The sequence below is a fragment of the Bidens hawaiensis genome, unplaced genomic scaffold (assembly GCF_021521415.1).
Source record: "Bidens hawaiensis isolate Kalapana, Puna unplaced genomic scaffold, B.hawaiensis_p1.1 tig00001440_1, whole genome shotgun sequence".
Lineage (NCBI taxonomy): Eukaryota > Viridiplantae > Streptophyta > Magnoliopsida > Asterales > Asteraceae > Bidens > Bidens hawaiensis.
Genome location: NW_027491081.1, coordinates 148,723 through 173,424, shown reverse-complemented (window position 1 = coordinate 173,424; position 24,702 = coordinate 148,723). Strand labels below are relative to the sequence as shown.

At 36.4% G+C, this 24,702-nt stretch overlaps 1 protein-coding gene across 1 annotated transcript; it reads right to left on the bottom strand.

The window, feature by feature from the left end:
- Positions 1-832: 832 nt before the first annotated feature.
- Positions 833-2,155, bottom strand: LOC143576181 (uncharacterized). The gene has a single exon (XM_077060337.1). It carries the CDS (start codon positions 2,153-2,155, stop codon positions 833-835), a length of 1,323 nt encoding a protein of 440 aa, XP_076916452.1.
- Positions 2,156-24,702: the final 22,547 nt, after the last annotated feature.

Below are 24,702 nucleotides of genomic sequence, written 5' to 3'. Positions count from 1 at the left end.
TGTCTAACCTCATCCGCCACATTCCCAAAGAAGACCGTACTCTTAGCAACACTCGGGACCAAACCAGTCATTTCCTTTAACTCCTCTAACTAATCCATAATAATTTTACTAGAACTTACATCACCCCGAGAGAAAAGGAATAAATCATCCGCAAAACACAGATTGATTAACCGTTGTTTCTCACATAAAGCATGAAACCAGAAGTTAAGATTTTGGCGAACAACCCTATGGAGTAAAAGAGTTAGCACTTCCATCACCAAAATGAAGAGATAAGGAGACATAGGATCACCCTGCCTCAAGCCTCGTTTCCCATCAAAATAACCATGAATGTCTCCATTAATACAAATAAGAACGAGGCGGTAGTCACATATTCCATAATCCAATTAACCATCACATCATGAAATCCGAACCTAACCAGAATTCTATGAAGAAAATCCAAACTAACCGTGTCATAAGCCTTTTGAATATCAACTTTAAAAGCACATCTAGGAGTTCCTTTGTTCAAATGATAATTATGCATTAATTCTTAGGTAAGAAGGATATTATCTGAGATTATTCTCCCCGGTATAAAAGCTGATTGGTTAATACTTACCACTTCATCCAACCCCACCTTAATTCTATTAGAGATAATTTTGGTGATGCATTTATACAGCACATTACAACAAGCAACAGGACGGAAATCAGTAACAGATTCAGGTGTGGGTACCTTAGGGATAATAGCAATGATAGTATGATTTACATCCCGAAGCATTCTTGTATGCATAAAGAAATCCCTTATCGCCCCACACACCTCATTCCCAACTACATCCCAAGCCCCCTTGAAAAACGCAGCCTAGTACCCATCCGGACCTGGGGCTCTATTATTCCCAATTGAGAAAATCGCCTGTTTAATCTCCTCAATTGTAACCGATTTTACCATTTCATTAGCTGAACCCATAGACAATTTGTTAGTAAATAGTCCATGCAGACTAAGAGTATCTATATGACTTATTGAACCCAAAAAATTCTGATAGTGATCAACAAAGGCCTGAGCAACCGAGTTACCTTCAAACACCACCCCATCCATATTTGTAACTCTTTCAATTCTCCCTCTATGGTTTCTACATTTGAGAGATCTATGAAAATAGGACGTATTCGAGTCACCAGCATTAAGCCACTCAATCTTAGCTTTTTGTTTCAAGAAACATTCTTCATCATACACCGCTTCCTCAAACTCCTTCAAAAAAGCGGCTGCCATTTCACGCAGCTCCAAATCATTAGGGTTACCATCCACTTGAGATTGCAACGAAACCAGATTCGATCTTAATATTGTAACTTTAGAGTGCAAATTACCTTGATCATATAAAAGCTTTCTCAAAGCAGGTTTTGCAACTCTCAACTTTTTAACTACACAAAACATTTTATTTCCCCTTACCTTCTTACCCCAAGCCTCTTTCACAGCATCCTTAAACCCCCTCTTATTAACAAGAAAATTTGCAAACTTAAACGGCTTAGGTTTCCATCTAGTAATTGACGAGAGCTTGAGAACACATGGAGAATGATCCGACACACGATAAGGCTGAAAAATCGCATACGAAGACCAAAAAAGATCAATAAATTTCATGTTTCCCATAATTCTTTCAAGTTTCTTTAAAATCCCAATACCCTTCTTCGGTTTTTGATTCCAAGTATAATGTAATCCCGAGCTATTGATATCCAACACCTCAATCTGATTTATACACTCCTTAAAGTCTCTCATACCCATGTTAATTTTTGAAACACCTGCATAGCTATCTTCCAACTTGAGGGAGACATTAAAGTCCCCCAATATTACCCACGGTTTATCTTGTATAAACTGTTTATGGATGAAGAGATCCTTCCATAAGTTCCGCCTTTCCATATAACAATTCTTCGCATACACAAAGGAACAAAAAAGCATTTTCATATCAATCTTAAAATAAACTTGAGCATGCATAACCTGCGAAGACTGAGACAACACCATTACATCGACAACATCCGAGTCCCACCCTAGAATGATATGAGTACCTTTATCACAAACATTTCCATTAGAAGTCCACTCCCACTTTCTAAAAACCCTTTTGCACATATCAAAAATACTACTAACATCCACATGCGACTCCAAAATTGCACACACTTGAAGATGATTTTCAGACATAACATGACGAACCTCAGTTTGTTTAAGCGAGCGGTTCAGCCCTTTACATTCCAAGCTGCTATACTACACATGAGAACCGTCTAAACCGGGAGTGCGTGCCCCCTCAGATAAACTATCATCCATTAGCAGACCCAAACAAGTTTCTGATTCTTTAAATTTCTCCTCCATATCTGAATCATCCTCAATAACCTTATTTTCCCCAACCTTCAAATGTTCCTGATTAACTTATTCCACCGTATTGGTCTCAATATCATTCAGAACAACAAAAGAATTAGCTGTTAAAACCTTCACCAAATCAACTGTAGGTTTAGCATTAGATGTACTCGGTTGATCACTTTTCTTGACTGGCCTATACTCAAATCTTTTTTTAGGTTTTGGGATCTGAAATCCTTGTTTATGTGCCGCCTTATTCATCTTTACCTCTTGGAACCCATCAACATCAATCTTTTTATCCTTGACGTCAATCCTAGGTTGTTTAGGACAATTGGCGTCAACATGCCCAAACACACGGCAAGCATTACACTTTGGAGGTTTCCATTCATACTCTACTTTCATCGTTTCCCGAATTTACCCATCCTCCTCTAACTTAGGAATAGCCACAACCAATTTTTCTTTTAATTCCTTCTCCGAGTCAAGCTCAATCATAGCCCTAGCATAGCTGCTTCCGACTTTCCAAACACATAGAACTCGTATAAGAGTCAAGAAGTTTTGGCCCAGTTTTGTGGCCAATAGACTAAGCCCATCTTCCGTGTATGCAGCCAATGGAACATTATGGATCTTAACCCACATCCGAACCCTTTTTATGTCATACTTCTTTAGAACAGCCGTTGGAGTCCAAACATTCAAAATAATAGGCACATTACGAATCAGCCAAGGTCCTCTTCAAGAACATTTTCCATTCCTCCCTTAGTCTCAAACTTAAAGAAGAAAAATCCATTCGCATTCATCATAACCTTCTGCAATCCAAACTTGGTCCAGATATTCTTAACATAATGTTCAATAACCGGAAAAGGTAATCGCTTACCAAGAAAGTACCCAAACAGAGTATTTGTAAACCTATCTTGCACCCTTTTGACCGTTTCCCTTGGAATAACAATATCCACATTATGAAGTTTCACAGCAGCCTCAAGATTACGGAAATTTACCTTCTTATTTGGACCACTATTAACAATTGATGCAAACGAAACACCACCTATTGCAGCAGCATTTTTATTATTATTATTATTATTATTATTATTTTCCACAGCATCTCCAGAACTTATCTTACCATCTTCCAGATCCGGATTTGAATCACTTGCATCACCATAAAGTTGTGGAGGCTGATCTTCCTTACACAACGGGATATAAAACGTAGAATTCTCCATGAAAGAAACTGAAGATCTTGCATTTGATTGGTTTACAGCCAACGTCGTATTTAAAATTTCCCTACGAGGAGGAATACCATCAATTTTTGTTACCTTTTTGGCTGAAAAACCATGATTCAATCGTTCAATGTTAATATCAGTTGGTGGCCGATCCATAACATCACTAACACCTCTCTCCATAATCAAACACAGCCCATGCACAAGAAAAACGAAAAACACCAAAGAACCCTAATATAGAATGACGGCAGCAAGGAACATAAAAGAAAAGAACGAGCAAAGTTTAGAACTGAGGGTTATATTCAAGGATTACTACCAATAATGAATCCGAATGAACCCCAAACCCTAAACAAGATCGATCACAAGAAGAACAAATTTCAACAAAGTCGCCATTCTAGAGAGAGAATTAGGGTTTTTTTTGTTATGTATATCATCTAGAGAGAGAATTAGGGTTGGAGTTTCAGGTTCAAGTTGACATTGTTTGAAGTTATACATCACCATTGCCTAAATTATCAACCTCTTCCCCTTATTTCATTTTAATCAACACTTCAATGACCTCATGTTCAACTTCACCTTCTTGATCCAAAGTTTTTGCAATGTGAGCTTGTTCAAACAATGTTCCCTGCTCACCAAATTCTTTAGCAGTCATGGATTGGGAAATTCTTTCCCTCTCCAATGTTTCTAGCACAATATCAGCTTGCCTCTTGGCAGCCTGTTCAGCCTACTCATCTCTTTCAAGCATGTCATCAACAGATTTATCCTGTGTATCAACAGATGTTTCTTCATCAGTCTCCACAATGGGTTTCCCTTTTTCTTTCCTCCTTCCTTCTTCCTCATATTGGAAAGTTTTCAAATTCATCTAACAGACTCCTCATCACATCATCCTCAACAACTTTCTTGGAGGTTTCAATATTCTCATTTTCTTCAGTTAAGATAACTTCCTCAGTATTAGCACCTTCATCAATAAATGCATCATTCATGGTTTCAGTGCCAATAGCATCAATTGCTATGTCCCCAATTAGAATATTGTCAGTTGTATGAACATCCTGATCAACATCCATATCCTTTTCTACCTCTTTATCCTTATCACCTTCATATCCATCTTCATTATCAAACCCTCTTTCTTCACTCTCATCATCAACATCACATTCACCATAAGTACTGAATAGTTTTTTCAAACCATTATCAAAGACGTTCACTTTCACATTCACATCCTCCTCCATAACCACAGTAGCATCAGTTTCAACAGTAATATTCTCCCCCTATTTTGGTACAACTGAGGTCTTCTCAACCTCAGCTTCCAGGGCTTGAATCCTTTTCAATGCTTGTGCCAACCGAGCCTTTAGATCATCATTCTCCTTTGCCAAACATTTCTCCCTAGCAAGTCAACATTTTCAACAATTAGATCCAAGTTTCTTTGAAACAAATAAGCATCATGGGAAGGGGTTTGGGTTTGTTGTTCAGTGTAAGGATCAGGTATGTTGGTTTTCGATTGGGTTTGTTCAGTGGGTGGGCTTGGGATTTTAAAGATATTTTCACTTGTTGAGGTAAAGGGTTTATGTTTTGATTGTAGGTAAGGGTTTGTAGGTATGTGAGATTTCAAATATTTGTTGGTTAGGTTGGTTTGGGTTTGGGAATGGGTTGGGGATTGGAATGGTGTAGTTGGAAGGTTAAGTAGGTGTGCTGGTACATGTTGTGGGATGTAAGGTTCATGAAAAGGTAAGTCTTGTGATGAGAGAATGGGTTGGTTTTGGATAATGTGTTGGTCTTGAGGTGGGGTTTGTATAATGGAATCAGTTTGAGGTGGAGTGGATGGTGTGGTTTGTTGTGGTGTGGATTGGATGTGTTGTTGTGGTGGGCTATGTGGTGAGGTTGGTGGTGTAGGTAAGGGTTTCTGTTGGATCTCCCCCTGTGCATGTGCATCATCAAGCTTAGCATCAAAAGCTTGTCCCTCAACAATCTAAACATTTCCATCACCCTGATCATCAACATCCGCACCTCCATCCTCATTACTCCCAAATGCAACTGGGCCTTCAAACTTCTCTTCATAATTAACTAGTGACCTTTTATCACATGTCATGTGCCTAGAGCATCCGCTGTCCATATACAATACTTTATTGACTTGTGTGGACTGTCCCTGCACATATCAAAGAAAATGATCAGTTTGGCAATAAAATGCAAGCTGAATCAACTTGCAATTCATCATTTTCATGGAAAATTGTTGCATTAGAATTTGGAATAGGCTTAGGATCTTCATAAATTATTTCACAACCATCAGAATCATCTGATTCATAACCACTGTCAATTGGGCTTTTCACATATGGAATTATGGTTTTGCACTCTTAAACCACATAATCCTTTCCATTGATTCATCTCTCACATCTGTTTCTTTTGACACTTGAACTTCACTCCATGGTTTCCAAAGAAAACCATGGGATTCAAATCCATGTTTTAGCAGAAACTTTTCATCCCATTGAGTTCTCGTGACTTCTTCCTTAAGAATCTACCCTTATTATATATCTTTTCATCTCTTGTTGATTTCTCAGAATCATCAGACTTCACAGACTTGGAATCAATTTTTGGAACAATCCTTATTGGTTGTGTATTTTTTTTATCACCACATCAGGTATGTTGTGTGTACTATTCCTTTTCACTTGATTTACTATATTACCTTTCAACTTCTCATCAACTGCTACATTCACTTTCTCATTCTTTACAACTTTTAAGTTATCATATTTTACTTCCACTTCCTCACGCTTCATTCCTTTGCCTAAGTATTCATCATACTTCTTCTTATATAAACCCAAATCTTGTCCGAACTTGGTTTCATTGGGAACAAGAAATGGCTTGAAAGTAAACCTTTCATGGCAGGAATCGGTGTGGTGATCGTACTCATCACAATTCTTGCACCATACTTTTCCCTTGAAACTTTCATGTGCATTTCCTTTCTTGATTCTTACGCTTGGTCTAGGTGGTTCAATGCCAAGTGTTTTCTGAGTTTTGAGACCACCAAAATCAATGAAAAAAGGTACAAATTCTTCAATCTGTATGTCCTTCCTCTCTACCTTGCTTTTCACAAATTTTATCTTTTCCAATTTTATTGGTTCATCATCCAAACTTCCTCCGTGCCTTGACTGCCTCCTTTCATATTCTTTTATTGTTTCAACATCTCCTATGTCAAACAGTTCTTGATTGGAGAACATAGGGTACACTGGAATGAATTTATCACTTTTAAAGTTTTCGTTAGGCTTTTTTTATTATTGATTTTGATCTTCCTTAAGATTTCTTTGCTTGGTGGCTTCACTGCATTGTAAGTCACCTTTGACATCTTTGAACCTTCACATATGTCAAATGACACATGTTCCCTTCTCATTTGTTCATTATGTTTCTTTATCTTTGGTGTGAGATGTGGTAATAATGGAAGTTTGTCAATGGAACTTGGTTTTCCGTTTCTTTTGCTCTTGGAATCATCATCACTTGAGTATTGTTCACTAGGATCACTCAAATCATCCACATTTAAACATTCTTTATCAAAGTCATCTTCTGACACTTGAATCCCTACAGACCTTTCATCTTTTACTTGTTCTTTCACAACAAAATGTCAATTTTCATTCACTTCAACCATTTTTTAGTTGTCAAGGAATCCCTCTTATTTTAATCAACTTTCAAAGAATATTTGTTGTTAATGGGTGGAGGAATAACCTTATACTTGTTTTCTTCTTTGATTTTGTTCAGAAGGTCACAAATATTTCCAGTTGACACTAGATTTTTCCAAAATTAATTTTCAACTTGGAGTGTTGTAAACCTCACTTTCTCCTCAACAACCATTTTCTTCAAACCTTCAATTTTAGTTACATACCTTGATTGAATTCTATAAATATCCATGCAATCTTGCTTAAGACTTTGGATTCTTTCTAAATAAGTAACCTCACTTGCTTCATAAACATTTAACATACTTTTCTTTCTGAAGCATTCACTTTCAAGCTTTCCTATCTTCAAATTTAATGAATCATTTTTTTCAAGTAGTTCAAGTGAGGTTGAATGTACTTGAGTTGAAGAAGATCCAGCTTCACTCTCCACTTGAGCCATCAGTGCAACATTTTCTTTTCTTATATCATCAGCATGATCACTCAAGTCAATTCCTCCATCTTGTTGATGAGTAGCCAATTAAACATTTTCTTGATTTCTTGGCTGGTTACTGTTGTTTCGGTATTGCGAGCATGTGGAGGGTTTTGATTGTTATTTCTCAGGTAGTTCTGATTCTGAGGTACAACTTGCTGATTGTTTTGTTGTGGCTATTAATAATTGTTGCTAAAGTTGGGATTATTGTTGAAGTTGTTGTTGTAGTTTCTTGGCTGGCCTTGCTGGTTTTGGTACTGATTTCCTGGTTGTTGGTTATGATATTGATTGCCTTGGAAGTTTCTTAGTTGATTGCATTCCCTTGCAAAGTGTCCTAGTTGTTGTCAGTTATAGCATATTTATTTTGACTTATAAAAACCTATTCTTTCATCAGGACCTGACACAAGAGATCTTCCAATCCTATTGAAGTCATTATCATAAGAGCTAGCATAGCAGCCTGCCACTTCAAGTCCATGTCCTCCATATCATCAACATCAATTTGCTCAAGATCATCTTGAACAACACTGGTATGGATCATGTTCTTGGCAACAAAAACATTATAAGAGTCCGTGATCATTGAAAATAGGGCTTGGTATTCACTTCCTTGACCACCACTACCACCAACATAAGGTGTATTTCCACTAGCCATTGAGGCATAATCATTATCATCAGTGAGCTGGACATTGAACCTTGACTGTCCTTTCTGATTACTAGAACTTCTAGCAACAAATCCTCTTGGTGTTTCACCACCATAGTCACTTGGTTCTTCAATAATTGGGATTTGTTGTTGGTTCTTGGTAGACAAGTTGCCCATTGGAGCAATAAGTACATTTTTCATTTGAAAACATGGCTTATCTTCCCTAATCATATCATTCTCTATCATCTTAATTTTTACTGCTTGAAGAAAACAAACCACATCATCAAGCTTTAGCTCTTCATAATTTGGTTTCTGCTTGAAAAACTTGCTTGCAGTGTACAGTTCTTTTGACAGAGATGACAATAATTTTAAGTTCAAGTCAGAATTGACCACATAGTCAGTTGTCCTGATATCATTAACTATTGCCAGTTATCTCTCCAAAACTGACTTCAGCCTCTCACCATCTTTGTATTTGAATCTATTAAGTTGCTGCTTAAGCCTCTCCTTCTTGATTTTCTTCAATTCTGAGTTGCCTTCAAACATTTTCGGTGTGGCTTCATACATGGCCTAAGCAGTGGCACGGTGAGCCACCTTAGTCAGAATTTCCCAAGATAGCCCTAATTTCAACATAGCAAGGGCTCTATCATCCACTTTCCTCATTCTTACTTCAACAGCTTGGTTGGCATTTGTTCCATCAGGCACATATGATCCATTTTTGATGGAATTCCACATGTCTACATCATTGTATCGTACTGTAGCTTCAAAGAGAACCTTCTATTTTTTAAAGTTTTCATATCCATATAATCTTGGAATTTTGTTAGTTGAGACCTCTTGCTCGTCGTGTCCAGACATTTTTTTGTGATATTAAAAGTATTTGAAAAACAGAGAAAAACAGTTGACAAACTTAAACAGACATAGAAAGTTCTTAAAAATTAATCAGATATGTAGATAAAATCTACAAATATGATGAATCTAGTCAGATTAGAGCAAGATCTAGAGTAAATATTAAAACTTTAATTCAAATAAGGAACCAAAATATCCGAATATTGTAGACCCGGAAGTAAATGAAGAACAAAACAGCTGACGTCATACTTCAATGAAACAATATTCTGCTTACTTTATTCTTCTTCTACTTAATAGCAGCAAAAAGCTCTGATACCACTTATCGATCCCTCTAATAGGATATATCACTCACATAATTAATGTCGCAACCCACACAGTTAAGTGTTGACAAGAGGGTTGACAACCTACTATTTAAGGTAAGAACACTAATATGTAAAAAGCTTAATCAATAACACATAAATTGTTGCTGATAATACATAAATGTAACAAAAACACACATCAACTCAAAATATTTTCATTTATAAAAAGATTCATACAAATGCAAATCGATCAGCGTTTCTGTTAGGAATGTTTAATCCGTACAATTCTTAGGACAGCCTTCACAATCTCTTTTCAGGAATATTTCATGGTGTGTGTCCGTAGGAGGCATGCCCTAGATTATTCTACTTATAGGCATGCCTCTTGACAGCTGTCATTCCTTTTATAAACCCTAATGATTAATACATAATCAGAAAAACATATTACAAAAGATTCTAAGTGTAAAACAGGTCTTCGAGTAAGCTTTGCAACTTTTGTCTTCTTCAAGCAGACCTGGTAACCAAAGTGTGTTGGGCAACAATTCTCCGAGTAGACTTTACTTATAATATTTTCATAAGGAATATTCTCCTAGCAGACTTCAATCTTCTTGACCATAGCAAACTTTGCTCGATATGATCCTACGAGCAAACTTGTTCTTCATGAATCCCTTCAACTCTATGTTAATGTATAACTTATTGAACAAACCAAAGTGTGTTGGTAAAACTGTTGACATGTGCAAGTACCACTGTAGCTTGCTCGGAGTTGAACTTTGCTAGAGAAAGTCTTTAGTATAATTCTTGATCAACTATCTTCATGCTTGCTGGGACCACAGTTTATTAATCAAACCTTGCTAGATATTCCAAAATAGTTGGCTTCATTAGCTTGGTTTAGTCAAGGGTTTTCTAGGAAGCAAACCTTGCTTGACTTGAAGAACAATCTTGCTAGACAGAGTGGACCCTGCTCGGAGTGTCACTTAAAAGGATTTCAAGAAGATAAACTTTCCTAGGATAAGTAAAAGCTTGCTCAGAGGGCTATGTGTGCTCGATGTTCATACTTAGCCAATATCAGAGAGGTTGAGAAGATTCCAGTATTCACTTAGTACTTTTCTTATCCCAACAATGATAATGTGCTACCCTAATTGTTTTATTGTATTTGATTTCCTTAGCTTGTTTAATTAGTTATTCGAATTTTAACTAATTGATATACACACACACACAACTCCGAAGTTATCCTCATCCTCAAAATTGTTTTCAAAATTTAAATATTATCTATTTTTTATAGAAAATTCCTTAAGAATTCCCTCAAATTTTTTTTCCATTTTTCTTTAAAGTATGGGAATGTGTGATGAGTTTTTGTAGTAACTGGAAGGGGCAGAATACGATGAACAGACCTTGACAAACGATTCCGATAATCAAAGGGAAGACGTAATTTCTTTCCTGGAGGTTTAAATCCCAAAATCAAACGTGTCACATAATTCAAAGCTTTTAGGTATGTGGATTTTTTGAATAAAGATGACTATGTATCTCGTTTATAACCGAATTTATGGTGATACGTGGCTAAACTCGGTTTTCTCATCATTGTTTTATTGAATGAATGAGTGAAGTAAAGGGGTGGTTCGTAAAATACTTCAATTGTTCACTTCAACCCCATTATCTTAATTTTTTTATTGTTTTGTTGGATATCCATGGTTGTTTATGGACAACCCAACACCCAACATTTTGATTTTTATGTTAAATTTCGGTTATTTAATTGGATAAACATCGTGGTTTATGAAAATTCCAATCATCTATTTTATTTATCTTAAATTTTATTTGTTAAACATAAAAATCCATGGTGGTTCATGACTGTTTCAGTTATTGTTAGAGCATTAATGTCTAATGCTAGGTCTTCTAAGGTTATTATGTAATAGTTTGTTTAGTAAAGGGCTAAATTGTCATCTCTAGGAAAGTTATAAAGTGCAGCGTATAAGCCTAGTGGCGTATAAGCTTATACGGTGACCAAGCTTATACGCTGGCAGTGTAGCATCTTTCAGGTTGATCATATTGTAACAATTTTTGGCAATTGTTTCTGAAAGTGTTATATCAATACATTAGTTCTTTCATTTGAATGTGTTTGTTAATCATTTACGATATCCTTCCACAATATCATTTAATATAGTGAATATAATCTTATCGGTCCTAATCATTAAGTTTTCACGTACATGATACATTGCATGATGAGGATCATGAACTTTCAACTGGTATCAGAACATGAGGCTCATATTCGCTACTGATTACAACACATTCATAGGTTAATTTTTTGAAGAATTGAAGATACAAAGTCAACACATTACTCGATTACTTAGATTATTTTCTGGTTTATGGCTAATTTTTCAATTCGTTTGACCATGATGATTGTGGATACCTAATCATCGTTTCTGGAAGAGTGTTACTGGTTAATTCAAGCTAAAAATCAAGATTTGATTCTCAAATATGAACAATCTCTGCCGGCGTACAAGTTTACTAGTTCACATATAAGCTAGTACACGTGCGTACAAGTTTTGACCGTATAAGTATTTAGCAGTCTAATGTTACACGTTTGATAGTTTTACGCTAGGTGATATCCATTGGGTTTATCCGTATAAGGTGTTATACGGTGGTTATCGGTTATACGTGTGAAATGGATATACGCTGAGAAGGTTTTACGGCGTATAAGATTGTTATACGGTGCTTAGTGTTATACCTTACAAAGTTATACGTTTTTGAAGATGGAGGATTTAAATGCGTTTGTTACACATGCATCACCGATCATTCAAAACATTAACTTGGAAAACAAATGGGGATATCAACTAAGCCCCCAAAGCTACTTAGGATGGAAGACTATCCTAGATGGGCAGATAAGTTTGAAACATATGTACAATCAATGAACTATGACACTTGGGAAGCTGTTGAAGTTGAATACATCATCCGAGTAATGAAAATGGTACATGTCATAGATTATCTCAAATACATGAGGCTGACAAGCCTACATTTATTCGTGAGAAAAAGACGATGAATTTGTTTCAACAATCAATCAAATCTGAGATCTTTCAATTACTACAACACAATGGGTCATGCTACTCAATATGGGAGGCTTTATTGAATAAAGATAGAAGGAATGCCGACATGAGAAAGTCAAAGATTGGTTTGTTAAAGAAAGAGTTTGATTTTTTGACTATGGTCAAAGGTGAGACGATGCCTCTCCTGATTGATAGATATTGTCATCTTGTGAATGAGATGAAAAGTTTGGGAATTGATAAAGAAGAGTAGGAATACATTGATAAATTGGCTGATTCTTTATCCAAAGATTGGGAAACATTCATAATGATTCAATAATCAAACCCGATCAATTATGCAAGACTGACTTTGGCCCTATTTATTGAGAAATTAGAAGCTCATGAGCTTGAGATTTGTAAGTAACAAAGAATGAAGAGTTCATCAGCAACTCAAGATATTGGTTTATATTTTAATTCATCGCAATCGGTGATTGCCCCGAGTAAGAAGATCCAAACTGCTTATGTTACAAATAGTAGTTTTGGTGGGGATTCTCAATCGAGTCAACCATCCAACATACCTCACTTTACAAGGTCCTACGTTGGAACTAATTCGACAACATATTCTGTTCCTGATCAATCAAGCCCACTAGTCCACCATCTGATGTTGTTCAATGCAACATTGCTATGAATATCAAAGGCAACAATTGACTGACAATGGAGAATGTTCAAGAACACATGGCTTTCTTAGGAACCGTCTTGGAGTCGTATGAGTGTTTGATCGCTGGTCGTATCGGTAAATATAACATGACAAAAGAAGATTATGATAAAATTGACCCCGAGGAGACGGAAATACTTGATATTCGTTGGTGTATGGCAAGTGAGGTGAGGAGAGCTCAAAGATTTAGAGAGATTACTGGTAAGAATTGTGTTGATGGAACAACTGCTAAACTGGGATTTGATAATTCAAATGTCTGATGCTTTCGTTGAAAAGAAAAGGGACATTTTAAGAGAGAGTGTACTAATCCTGAAGTTTAAGATTTTAGTCCTAATCCGTTTGGTCGAGACTACAACCGACAAGAAATAAATCATCAAAGTTCACCTACACAAGCTGAGACATCAAAGAAAACTGAAGCTTTGTCCTCTAAGGCATGTCATGCTCAATTGGATAAAGGCTTCAACTGGAATTCTGTTGTTCATAAGGCTAATGTGGCAGAAGTATTTGATGAATGTTCACAACTTAAAGAACAAGAGAACAAGGATGATGTTGCTGAAAGAATGAGCAATGCTGAAGAAGAGATTTATATTGTTACTGATGATTTTCCTAAAATTTTTGAATCGATTCCTAATGAATTCTTTATGTCATTTTTGCCACCTGATGTGTTTGAGAGTTTTGTCGGTTGGTTCAATGGTGAAGAAGTTCCACATAGAAAGATTGACTTTGAAATTGATGATGAAGAGGAGATTAGTGAAGCTGATGGAGTTCAAGATACATCAATGAGTGAAGCTAGTGGAGATTTTGATCAAGATGAGAATAAGGCACTTATTCTTCAAGCAAATATGGCTGGCCAGGTAAATTTTTCTTCTGAATCTTATGAAGAAAAAGGATTTTGTTATTAATTTATTGATAACAGATTTAATTCATTAAAGGATGATTATAATAAAATGTTTCTTGATTATAAAATGTAAAAGAGGCTTATGATAAGCATCAAACGTGTGAGAAGAACTTGTGGATGAAAATTTTACAAGATGAAAAAGAGATTTCTATTCTCACTAACACGGTTGAAGATAAACAAATTTCCATCAATTGACATGTTGATGAGAAAGCCTTAACGAAAAAGAGAACTACAATTGATTAAAACTGAGGTTGAGAGGGTTGGAACAAAACTGAAAAGTTATTCTGCTTTGCAATATGTTTTGGATTACATTGTTCCAGAAGAAATTCCAAAATACCATGTTGTTCTGCCACCAATTTGGAGTTCCAAAAGAACCTGAAGGATTTCTTAAGGTGTTAAACATGGTGTCTGATTCACCACAACATGATAATTCATGTGATAAAAGAGTGGTTCAAACTGCTAATTGTTCTGAATGTGAAAGTGAGATAGGTAAACAAGCTGCTAAATATGTGTTATCAGAATCAGAGGGTTCATCTAAGAAAAGTGTTAAAACTGGTAATCAAATTGAGAAATCTAAACCCCAATCAAATAGTAAAACTGGTAATCAGAATTCTAGATTTTTGCTAAAACCAGTTTTTATTATAAAAGAAAGGGTATTGGTTTTAAAGAGGATAACCAAAAGTCGGTGAAACCACAAGATGGTTTTCAAAAGATTGTTTTTGATAAAGGTGAGAACTCGAAGGAACAAAAAGAGGCTATCTTTTCAAGGCAATCAAATGAAGAGTTTTATAAACTTAAAACTGAAAGAGAGAAACAAGAGAAACATGTTCATCCTATTAACAAATTTGTTGATAGGAGGAAATGTTTATGTTGTAATGAAGAAGGACATTTGTTTTATTCATGTCCTAAAAGATTTTTTCAAGAAGGGAAACATGTGGTGAAAAAAAACCATTTGTTAAATTCCTGTAATTAAACCTACATCTCCACCAATCAAGATTTCAAAAAGGGGTGTAGATAAGGAATATGTTAAAAAGACTTTTGAAGTGGGTGAATCTTCAAATGGGAAGAAAAATGATGGTTTTTATAAAAAGAAAAGTTCTGTTGGACAGAACTGAGTGGCAAAGGTTAAAAGTAATGAAAATGATAAACCACCGAATGAACAAATTGTTACTCATAGTAATATTCAAGTTACCGGGTCTTTAAAAGAAGTTGTTAATCAAGTTGATGAACAAGTTGTTGTTTCATCGACTTCATGTCCGTCTGATGATTCATTGTCTAATTATAATTATGATGCTTTTGAGGATGTTTAAAATGAAAAAAATAAAACAACCCCAGACCAAGAAGGATTGGATTTCCTTGTTTCACAAACTGCTTATTTTTGTTGGGGATTTCAAGATCCAATGACTCACGATAGATAATGGATAGTGGAGCCTCTCAACACAATGCAGGAACTCTCCATTTACTATAGAATGTTCAATCTATTCGAGGAGGGTATGTGGGTTTTGCAGGAAATCAAGGAGGACAAATTGTTGGAGAAGGGACTTAATCGAATGGGAAAGTGATGTTTGAAAATGTGAATTACATCACGGAGCATGGGAATAATTTGCTTAGTATATCTCAAATTTTAGACAAATTCTTTTCAACGCATTTTACAAATCAACATTGCTTTATTCTTAAGCCTTGGTATAAGATTCCAGAGGAGTGGATCTTAATGAAAGCACCAATGGAAAATGATCATTATGTGCTTAACATGAATGTTGCGTCATCGATTCAAGGAACTGTTCAGTATTTTGTCACCAAATCAACTGAAAAAGAATCTGTGTTATGGCTTCGTCGCCTGGGCCACATCAATGTTCGGAAAATGAACTATCCTGTTCATAATCAATTGGTTGATGGAGTGAATGTTAAGGGTTTTCATTTGATTTCTGAGTGTTTGAGTTGCAAGAAGGGTAAACAAAGGAAGAAGTTGCACCCAATAAAATCTATCAATTCAATCAACTTGCCTTTTAAGAGGGTACATATGGACTTATTTGGGCCTATGAATGTTAAAATTATCACTAGGGAACTTTATTGTTTGGTGGTCGCTGATGATTACTCACTTTTTTCATGGGTAATGTTTCTAGAATCAAAGAATGAGACCATTGAAAACTTGATGATTCTGTTCAAAAAGCTTGAGATGTTATATAACTTGCCAATCCGAAGGATTCCAAGCGACAACGGTACGGAGTTCATAAACAACCTTATGCTTCAATATTGTAATGAGCGGGTATTCTTCATTAACTTATCCCTCCTTATACACCACAACAAAACGGTGTTGCCGAACGAAAGAACCGTACTTTGATTGAAATAGCTAGGGCGATGTTGTCGGGTTCGAAATTACCTATGATTTTCTGGTCTGAAGCTGTTGTCTCAGCTTGTTACACTCTTAACCATGTCCTGACAGTAAAGAAGTTTGGAAAGACCTGTTTTGAGCTACTTAATAGACATAAGCCTAATTTGAAGTGGCTTGAACCATTCGGATCTCAATGTATTGTTATGGACCCTGATGAAAAATTCGGTGCAAAGTTTGTGGATGGTTTCTTCATGGGTTATGCTATTCTTTTAAGAAGAGTATTTCTACCTATCATCAACCATATTGTGCAAGTACAACATGTGGACTGTCAAATATATGCTACTCCTATTCAAAGAAAAGGTGATTCATGGATGTTTGACTATGACAACTTGTGGAGTTGTTTCTCTATTCCTGAAGAAGAAATCACTGATGAAATGGCCACACTGTTATTTCAACAATATTCTGGTGAAATTCTTCATGAAGACAAATATTACACAAGAAGTTCCAGTCTTTAATGAAGATCCGATTCTTGATTTTGATAACCATGTTGATGATGCTCCTGCTACACCTTCTTTTGACGATAATGGTTATTAGAACATTTTTGTCTAATGCTAGGTCTAGTGGGCTTAATATGTCATTTTGTATTGTGTAAACGGCTAAACTGTCATTAGGTGAAACTTTTGTAAGTGAAACATATAAGTAAGATGACGTATAAGCTTATACGGCCGTATAAGCTTATGCAGATCCTGATAGTATTGGATTCATATCAGTTGAATTCATATCACCTATATTTAGGTTTCTCTTGTTGGATTCATATCAGTTGGAACAGTTGTAACTCATTTTCTTCTTTCAAAGTTATCTTAGTATACTGAGTATTAAGAGTGTTTGTATTGTAATTGCTTTATGATATATTTCTGCTATATCATATCGTATAGTAAATGTATTCTTTCGGTCCTAATCATTATGATTCTATGTACATAATGTTTAGCATGATCAGGATTACGTCCTTACAAGTGGTATCAGAGCTTTCGGCTCGCATTTACTACTGATTACAGCTCATTCGAGGTCAAATTGATGAATTTTTGAAGGTTTTCAAAGTTAACGAGCTTACCGAATATTAATTCATCAATTATTCACTAATTTTTGGAAGATTTTGAAATTTGATTGGTCATTGTGATCGTAATTACAGACTTGATGTTTCGGCAAGAGTGAATTAGCTTATATGCGAGTCAAAATCAAGTTTCAGTTTCAAACATGGTCAACAGTTCGGTCTGGCGTATATGTTTTCTGTTAGGCAGTTACACGTGCGTATAAGATTGAACGCATAAGATGTTACAACGCATAAGTTGTTACGGAATATAAGAGGTTATCCGTTGTTTTCGAGTTAAAGTTATCTAGGTAACAAAGTTATACATTTGAATTTTGGTTATATGGTGATTCTAGGTTACACGATGTTTCAGAGTTACACGGTTGAGGATACATGGTTAATCTAGAATACACGGATGTTAAAGGTTATACGGATATAAAGGGTTATACATTTGAATTTTCACAAAAAGGAAGATTTAAATGCAATTGTTTCACATACTTCACCAAAAATTCAGCCCATAAACATGGAGAATGAGATGGGTACTTCAAACAAGCCTCTAAAGTTGCTTAGGATGGAAGATTATCCTAATTGGGAGAGTAGGTTTGAAACATATGTACAAGCTGTGAACTATGATGCATGGGAAACTAATAAAGTTGAGTGCATCATACCAAAGAATGAACATGGTATATGTATTAGGTTATCACAAATACATGAGGGTGACAAACTAGTTTCATACGTGAGAAAAAGATGTTAAATTTAATCTATCAAATATAAGATATTTAAACTCCTACAACATAATGGTTCTTGTTATTCAATATGGGAGGCTCTTATGAACAAAGATTGTGGTAATGCTGACATGAGTAATGAATTTGATTAAAAATGAGTTTGATATATTTGCCATGGTCAAAAGTGAAAAGATGCCTTGAATAATTGAAAGATACTTTCGCCTTGTGAACGAGATGAAAAGATTAGGTATTAACAAAGTAGATTTTGAGTATATTGATAAGCTGGCTGATGCTTTGCCGATGACTGAAGTACTTTTTGTCAAGTCCCCGATTTCAGCTAGATCTTACTCAAATCATGCCATAACTCACACAAATAGATGTGCTAACAAGAGAGTTAATGACGGGTTACTATATTTAGAAATATAACCGTTTGTTAAAAGCGGAATCAATAACAAACATACGGTTGGTTAATCAATATTCAAAAGGTAACCAACACGAACACGATTCACTCAAAAGATTTCCATTTATATATTATTACTCATACAAACGATAATCAATTTAGGGTTTCTTGAAAGAAGGTTTATCCGTACGAATCCTAAGACAGCCATCACCCTCAATAATATTCTTTCTTATCCAAAAGGTGTAAAGATCGGGATTCGCTTGGGCGGCGTTCCCTAAAATATTCTATTTATAAGCCTGCCACCCTAAGACAGCTATCATTCCTTCTAGAAACCCCAAACGTAAATACATAATCAAATTACATAATCAGAAAATATTCTAAGTATAAAACAAGTCTTCCGGGTATGCTTTGTAACAATATTCATTTCCCGAGTACGCTTCGTACTCTGCCATCCTTCAAGACTTGGTAACATAGAAGTGTGCTTGGATCAGTTTCCGGGTAGACTTTACTAGAGGAGTATTTTACCAAGTAAAATAACAGGTATACTTCAATCTTCTTGATTTTGCCAGACTTTGCCCGACAAACCCTTACGAGAAACCTTGTTCTTCAATGGTCCCTTCAACTGCTTTGCTACATAATAACTTATTAGCAAAGTGTGCTCGGTAGCACTGTTCCTTGCTTGAGTTGAATTATGCCCGATGATACTTCAGATATATCAAAATTCATCAAGCTTGCCTGGACCAATCATTATTATCAATACCTTGCCCGGTCTTCCAATCACTTGGTTTCTTGAGCTTTGTTAGCAAAGAGGTTACTCGGAGATAAACCTTACTCGGCTATGAAGAACTACCTTGCTTGACAAAGTGATCCTTGCCAGGGAATATACCAACTAGTAGACCTTACTCGGTAATAAACTAATTAGAGAACCCTACTCGGATAATCACTTAAGAAGAATTCTAAAAGATAACCTTGCCCGATAGGCAAATTATCATACCCGGCTAAGTAAAAGCTTGCTCGGATGTCTAAGATGTGCCCGATTCCATACTTAGCGAATTCTGAGGAGGTTGAGAAGATTCCAATCTTCCATATATCTTCCTTAGGTCAAATTTTGACTCAAAAATCTCCCCCTAGATTGGAACACCTCAGCTGACCCAAAACATGTCTATGGTTACTTACACTTAGTCAAATTACAAATCAAATCATAATAAAAGTACATATTCATAACATAAACAAGTTATATATTCAAAATTCTGTCCGAAGACATTACATAACAAATCCTAATCTATGAATCTTGTCTCTTCCTTGCATTGTGTGCGGCTTGTCTATAATTGATTATCACAGATGCGGCTCTTTGCCTGAAGATATCAAGAATTTGGTAATGAATGTGACTTTCTGGAATAACCAAATCCCTTATATCCATCAAATCTTCATTATGCAAGAAGATCAAGTGTTCATCTCGTTTATCCCCAGTATTTTTCCATCGGAGTTTCTTAGTACATAATGGCCAGCACTTTCTTTATACTCAATCTCAGCTATGATGCCATTCTTTTGTACTGTGTAGTTGGGGCGTATCATTCTTCTTCCAATACTTATGCACGTATTCATGTTTGACACTGGATTCCTATCTCTAACATTCATCTTGTAGTATCTTTCAACACTGTCCATTCTTTTCAGCTTGTCTATCCTTCTTGATCTTTGAAGTTGGATTGTTTTCTAGCTTCTTTTCTCTTTTAAGAACAGGAATCCCTTTTCAGCTTCTTTCTTTAAAAAATTTTGAGAGTTCATTCATTTGTCTTCCAGCCATCTAATTTCTGTTTCGATAGTCATATAAATTAAGAATGGCCATCCTTTTTAGTTGCTCTTCAGTGTATTCATGAAAGTCACTTCTGACAACAATGTCTCTCAGTTGCCTACTTTCCATAATCACCTCCAGGGACTCAGTAACAGAATCAAAGTAGATTTCTCTTGGAAGATCCACCTTTGACTGTGGTCTTGTTGTTCTTTGTGGTACATATATACTTGATTCACCTCTTCCACTTTGTTGATGTCTTCTTGAAATAGGAGGCCTGAATGGAATAGATTTCATGGGTTTTCCAGGCCTTAAGTTGAATGTTTTGATGTAGATAGCCTCTACCATTTCTGGTGGAAGGTTAGCTAGTTCAACAACATCCTGTCCAGCTTGTTCCTTAAGAGCGAGCAACATCTTAGCCATCCCAGGACTATTTGACAGTCCTGCAGGAACAAAACTTCCTTCAACAAAGCTTCTAGGGTTGTCACCCTCCCTCAAAGGTTTCTCCCAATCAGCCTTTTGTATATAGAAAAGATCTTTCAAGTCTTGATTTTCCAAGGCATTGAATAAGGCTTCATTCATCCCCCTTTGATTAATCATTATGCCCCTCAGAATGTTGATCATCTCTTCATTTTCCCAAGGGACAATAGGTTCATCTTCTGGTTCAGGTTTGACTCCTTGCGGGGTTGGGATTTCATCTGATCTGCCTGTTCTTTCATTTTCTCCCTTAAAGTCTGAATTCTTCTTTTCTTTGCTGGAGGTTCAACAAATGTTTCATATTCATTGGTAGACTTCTCAGTTTGTGCTCTTTTCAGTTTTTCTTTCCTTTTCAACTTGTTGTATTGATCCTGCACAGATTCTCTTGACAGGCTTTCTATAATATCATGCTTCAACCCTCTTTCCAGTAGGTAACCGCACATACCTCCATACTTCCTCTTCAAGAGTTCATTCTTTTTAATCTCATCATTTTCTTTGACATATTTTTCTTTTACTTTCTCTCTTTCACTGTTGTAGAGTTCTTGAAGCTTGTCAAAGTTGAAGTGTGTCAAATCCTTCTCTGAATAGTTATGCCATCTTAGATATTCTCTGTATTCTTGGTTGTTTCTTATTTTTTGTTCTATCTTTTTCTTGAAACCATCCCTCTCCTTGTCAAGTCTCTTTTGCAACTGATCATCATCAAGATCAGCCAAAGTTTCAAAGCTTATGCCATACCTTCTCAACTTTACAACCAATGGATGTTTCCTTTTGGCTTCCCTCATACTCAACTCAATGTTTGTTCTCTGCTCATCAGTTATTACAACTTGTGGTGACTCAATATTAACAGCTTCACCTCCTTTCCATTGATCATCATTGTTATCATCAGAATCATCAGTTTCATCATCCTCTTCAGTTGATTAATTAGCTTCATCTATCTTTGGTTCATCTGAGGATGGATGTTCTGAATTTGGATTAATGGTAAAATGAACATCAGGAACACCAGGCAGCTTTTCTCCTGGTTGCAGAGTTTGTAATGGTATTTCCTTGATTGGATTTGTATCATCATCAGGCTGAGATTCAGCTTTTCTTTTCCTTTCGTATACCTGTTCAAATTTTTTATCTCTTTCCATCCTGATTCTGGTGATGTTGGCCATCATCTCTTTAATAGTTTCACCAGATGCCCTCTCAGGTTCCCTTTCATGTTCCTGTTGGGGTATTTGTTCAGGTTCATGAGCCTTTTCAGACTCAGGTGAAGTTCTTGTATCAAATTTGCTCAATACTATGGCCAGAGAGTTGTCTACTTCCTCAACTCTTTTCAAATTAATCAGTGTTTCAATTACTTCCTGATCAGCCACATAATCAATGATTTCTTTTGCAATATTGACTTGTTTGATCAACGCTTCCTGCTCTGCCAACTCTACAGGGTCCATGATTTGGGCCAGTATTTCTCTGTCCCTTGTTTCCCTCATAATGTTTTCATGTTCTCTTAGAGCAGCAGCAGCAGCTTCAGCATCATCATTAAACAAAATATCTTTCTCTGGATAGGCCTTAACAGGCTCCTTTTCAGTAACTTTAGCCTTTCCCTTACTCAGTCTTCTCTGAATCTCTTCAGTTTCAGGCTCAACTTCATCAATATCTTTATCCAGTCTTTCCATTTCTTCATCATACTCTACAGTCTTGGAGGTTTCTGCTTGTTCAGTTTCTGGTTCTATGAGTATTAACTCCTTAGTAGCAATATCTCCTTCATTCATTGCTTCAGTCTCTACTCCAGTCTGAATGTCAGTTAAGAAATCAGTTGCTATATCAGTCAAGACATCAGTAGCTATATCAGTGGTAGCTACATTATCTTCAACATTTGTCTTTTCAAGTTCATTCTCATTTCTCACTTCATTATTCACATTTTCTGATTCATTTTCAGTCTCCTTTTCATTCCTTGCCTCAATATCATCCTCACTCTATACTACTCTCACAATCTCATCATTCACATCATGAGCTTGTTCTGCACCATCAGACATATCAGCTTCATAATCTATATCTTCAATTCTCCTCTCCTCACTATCCTTATCCTCACTATCATAAACATTCAAAATCAATTTCAAAGAATCCACAGTTTCAATACTTGTACCCATCTCCTTCTCAGTTTCAACATTTTCAAATTAGCCAGTTGGCATCTTCTCATTCTCCCCTTGTTTTGGGGCTGCTGAGGTATTCTCAACCTCTTGCTCCAGAGCTTGAACTTTTAATTTTTCTTCAACCAACTGTTCTAGTAACATTACATTTTCATTGGTCACCTCCTCATTCCTTCTCTTCAATTTAGTATTTTCTAACATTAAATCCAGATTTCTTTGAAGTAAGTCTGTGTAAGTGAGTGGTGTTGTAGGTGGTGATGTAGAGAATGGTTCATGTTCATGTTGTTCTTGGTTTGTGGTAGAGACTAAAACACATGGCCACCCCTGCCCATGTACTCCCGTTGGCGTTTAACAGCCACTTTGCCCCATGTACTATGTCTAACACCACATAGCAGTATGTAATAAGTTTAAATGACATTGTGCAACTGGGTTAACATGTTCCAGCATACCCCACCGGCTCTGTCAGTTAGGTTTTTCAAACCGATAGTACTATCCACACGTCACCGGCACGAAGTTAGTCACTTGTGTTTGTGGGGACTTTCAAGTGTTTGTACTTAGATAATTCACATCACCACACGTTTTCAAGTATATAAGTATATGTAAACATGCTTTCCACCCAAAAAGTTCGTAAAACAGTTTAGGAGGTGGGGTCGTGAAAGAACCCGAAGGATTCATCAATCAATCAATCAATCAATCAATCATACCCAGTGGAATCCCACCCATAGCAAAGATATAAGTAGGGTCTGGGAGGGTGGGATGTAGGCACATCATAACTCTATCCGATGGGATGGAGAAGTGGCTTCCAGTGAGACCCTCAGCTCAAAGTAAAATAGTATGGGACAAAATAAGTGGCATCAACGTACAATAGTAGTAAAATTGATAATAACACATAGTCAAATTACCAATACATGTATAGATAACCATATAGAACTAAATGAGAAGAGAGACATAATGGTGTGTGACCAAAATCAGGTAAAGAAACAAAGAAAACCCTCTAAGGTATTCTTTTCTCCCTAAAAATCCTTAGCCTTAATTCGAAGTCTCCAAGAATTCCTATCCTCAACCATGTCCTCTGAGAGGTTTAGGTCTAGCAAATCATGTCTAATCCTCTCGTCCCAAGTCAATTTCGGTCGTCCTCTACCCCTCCTCCCCCCTATAGTAATGTTTTCTACGGATCTAACAGGGTTCGTCCACTGTCTTCTCTTCACATGTCCAAACCATCTCAATCTCCACTTTCTTATCTTGTCTGATATGTTAGCTACCCCTAATCTCTCCCGAAACACCCTGTTTCTTATTCGGTCTAACCTTGTGTGCCCACACATCCAGCGTAACATACTCATCTCTGCTTCCTCCATTTTCCGCTCTTAAACCTTCTTGATGGCCCAACAATCTGTTCCATATAACATTGCAGGTCTAACTGCAACCCTATAAAATTTTCCCTTTTGTTTAGTTGGAATCTCTTGTCGCACAATATACCTGTGGCTGCTCTCCATCTATACCATCCTACTTGAACTCGATGTGCCACATCGCTGTCTAATTCCCCATCCCTCTAGACAAATGATCCTAGATACTTGAACTTCGTTACTAGCGTGACCACTTGCCCTTCAATGTTGATCTGAACGTCCTCATTGTCATTTACCCCACTAAAATCACAGTGTAGTTACTCCGTCTTAGAGCGATTGATCCTTAATCCTTTTGTTTCTAAGGCTGTTCACCACTCCTCTA

Excerpts from the sequence above, each read along its gene's own strand:
- LOC143576181 (XM_077060337.1), bottom strand. The coding sequence starts at position 2,155 with ATGTCTGAAAATCATCTTCAAGTGTGTGCAATTTTGGAGTCGCATGTG.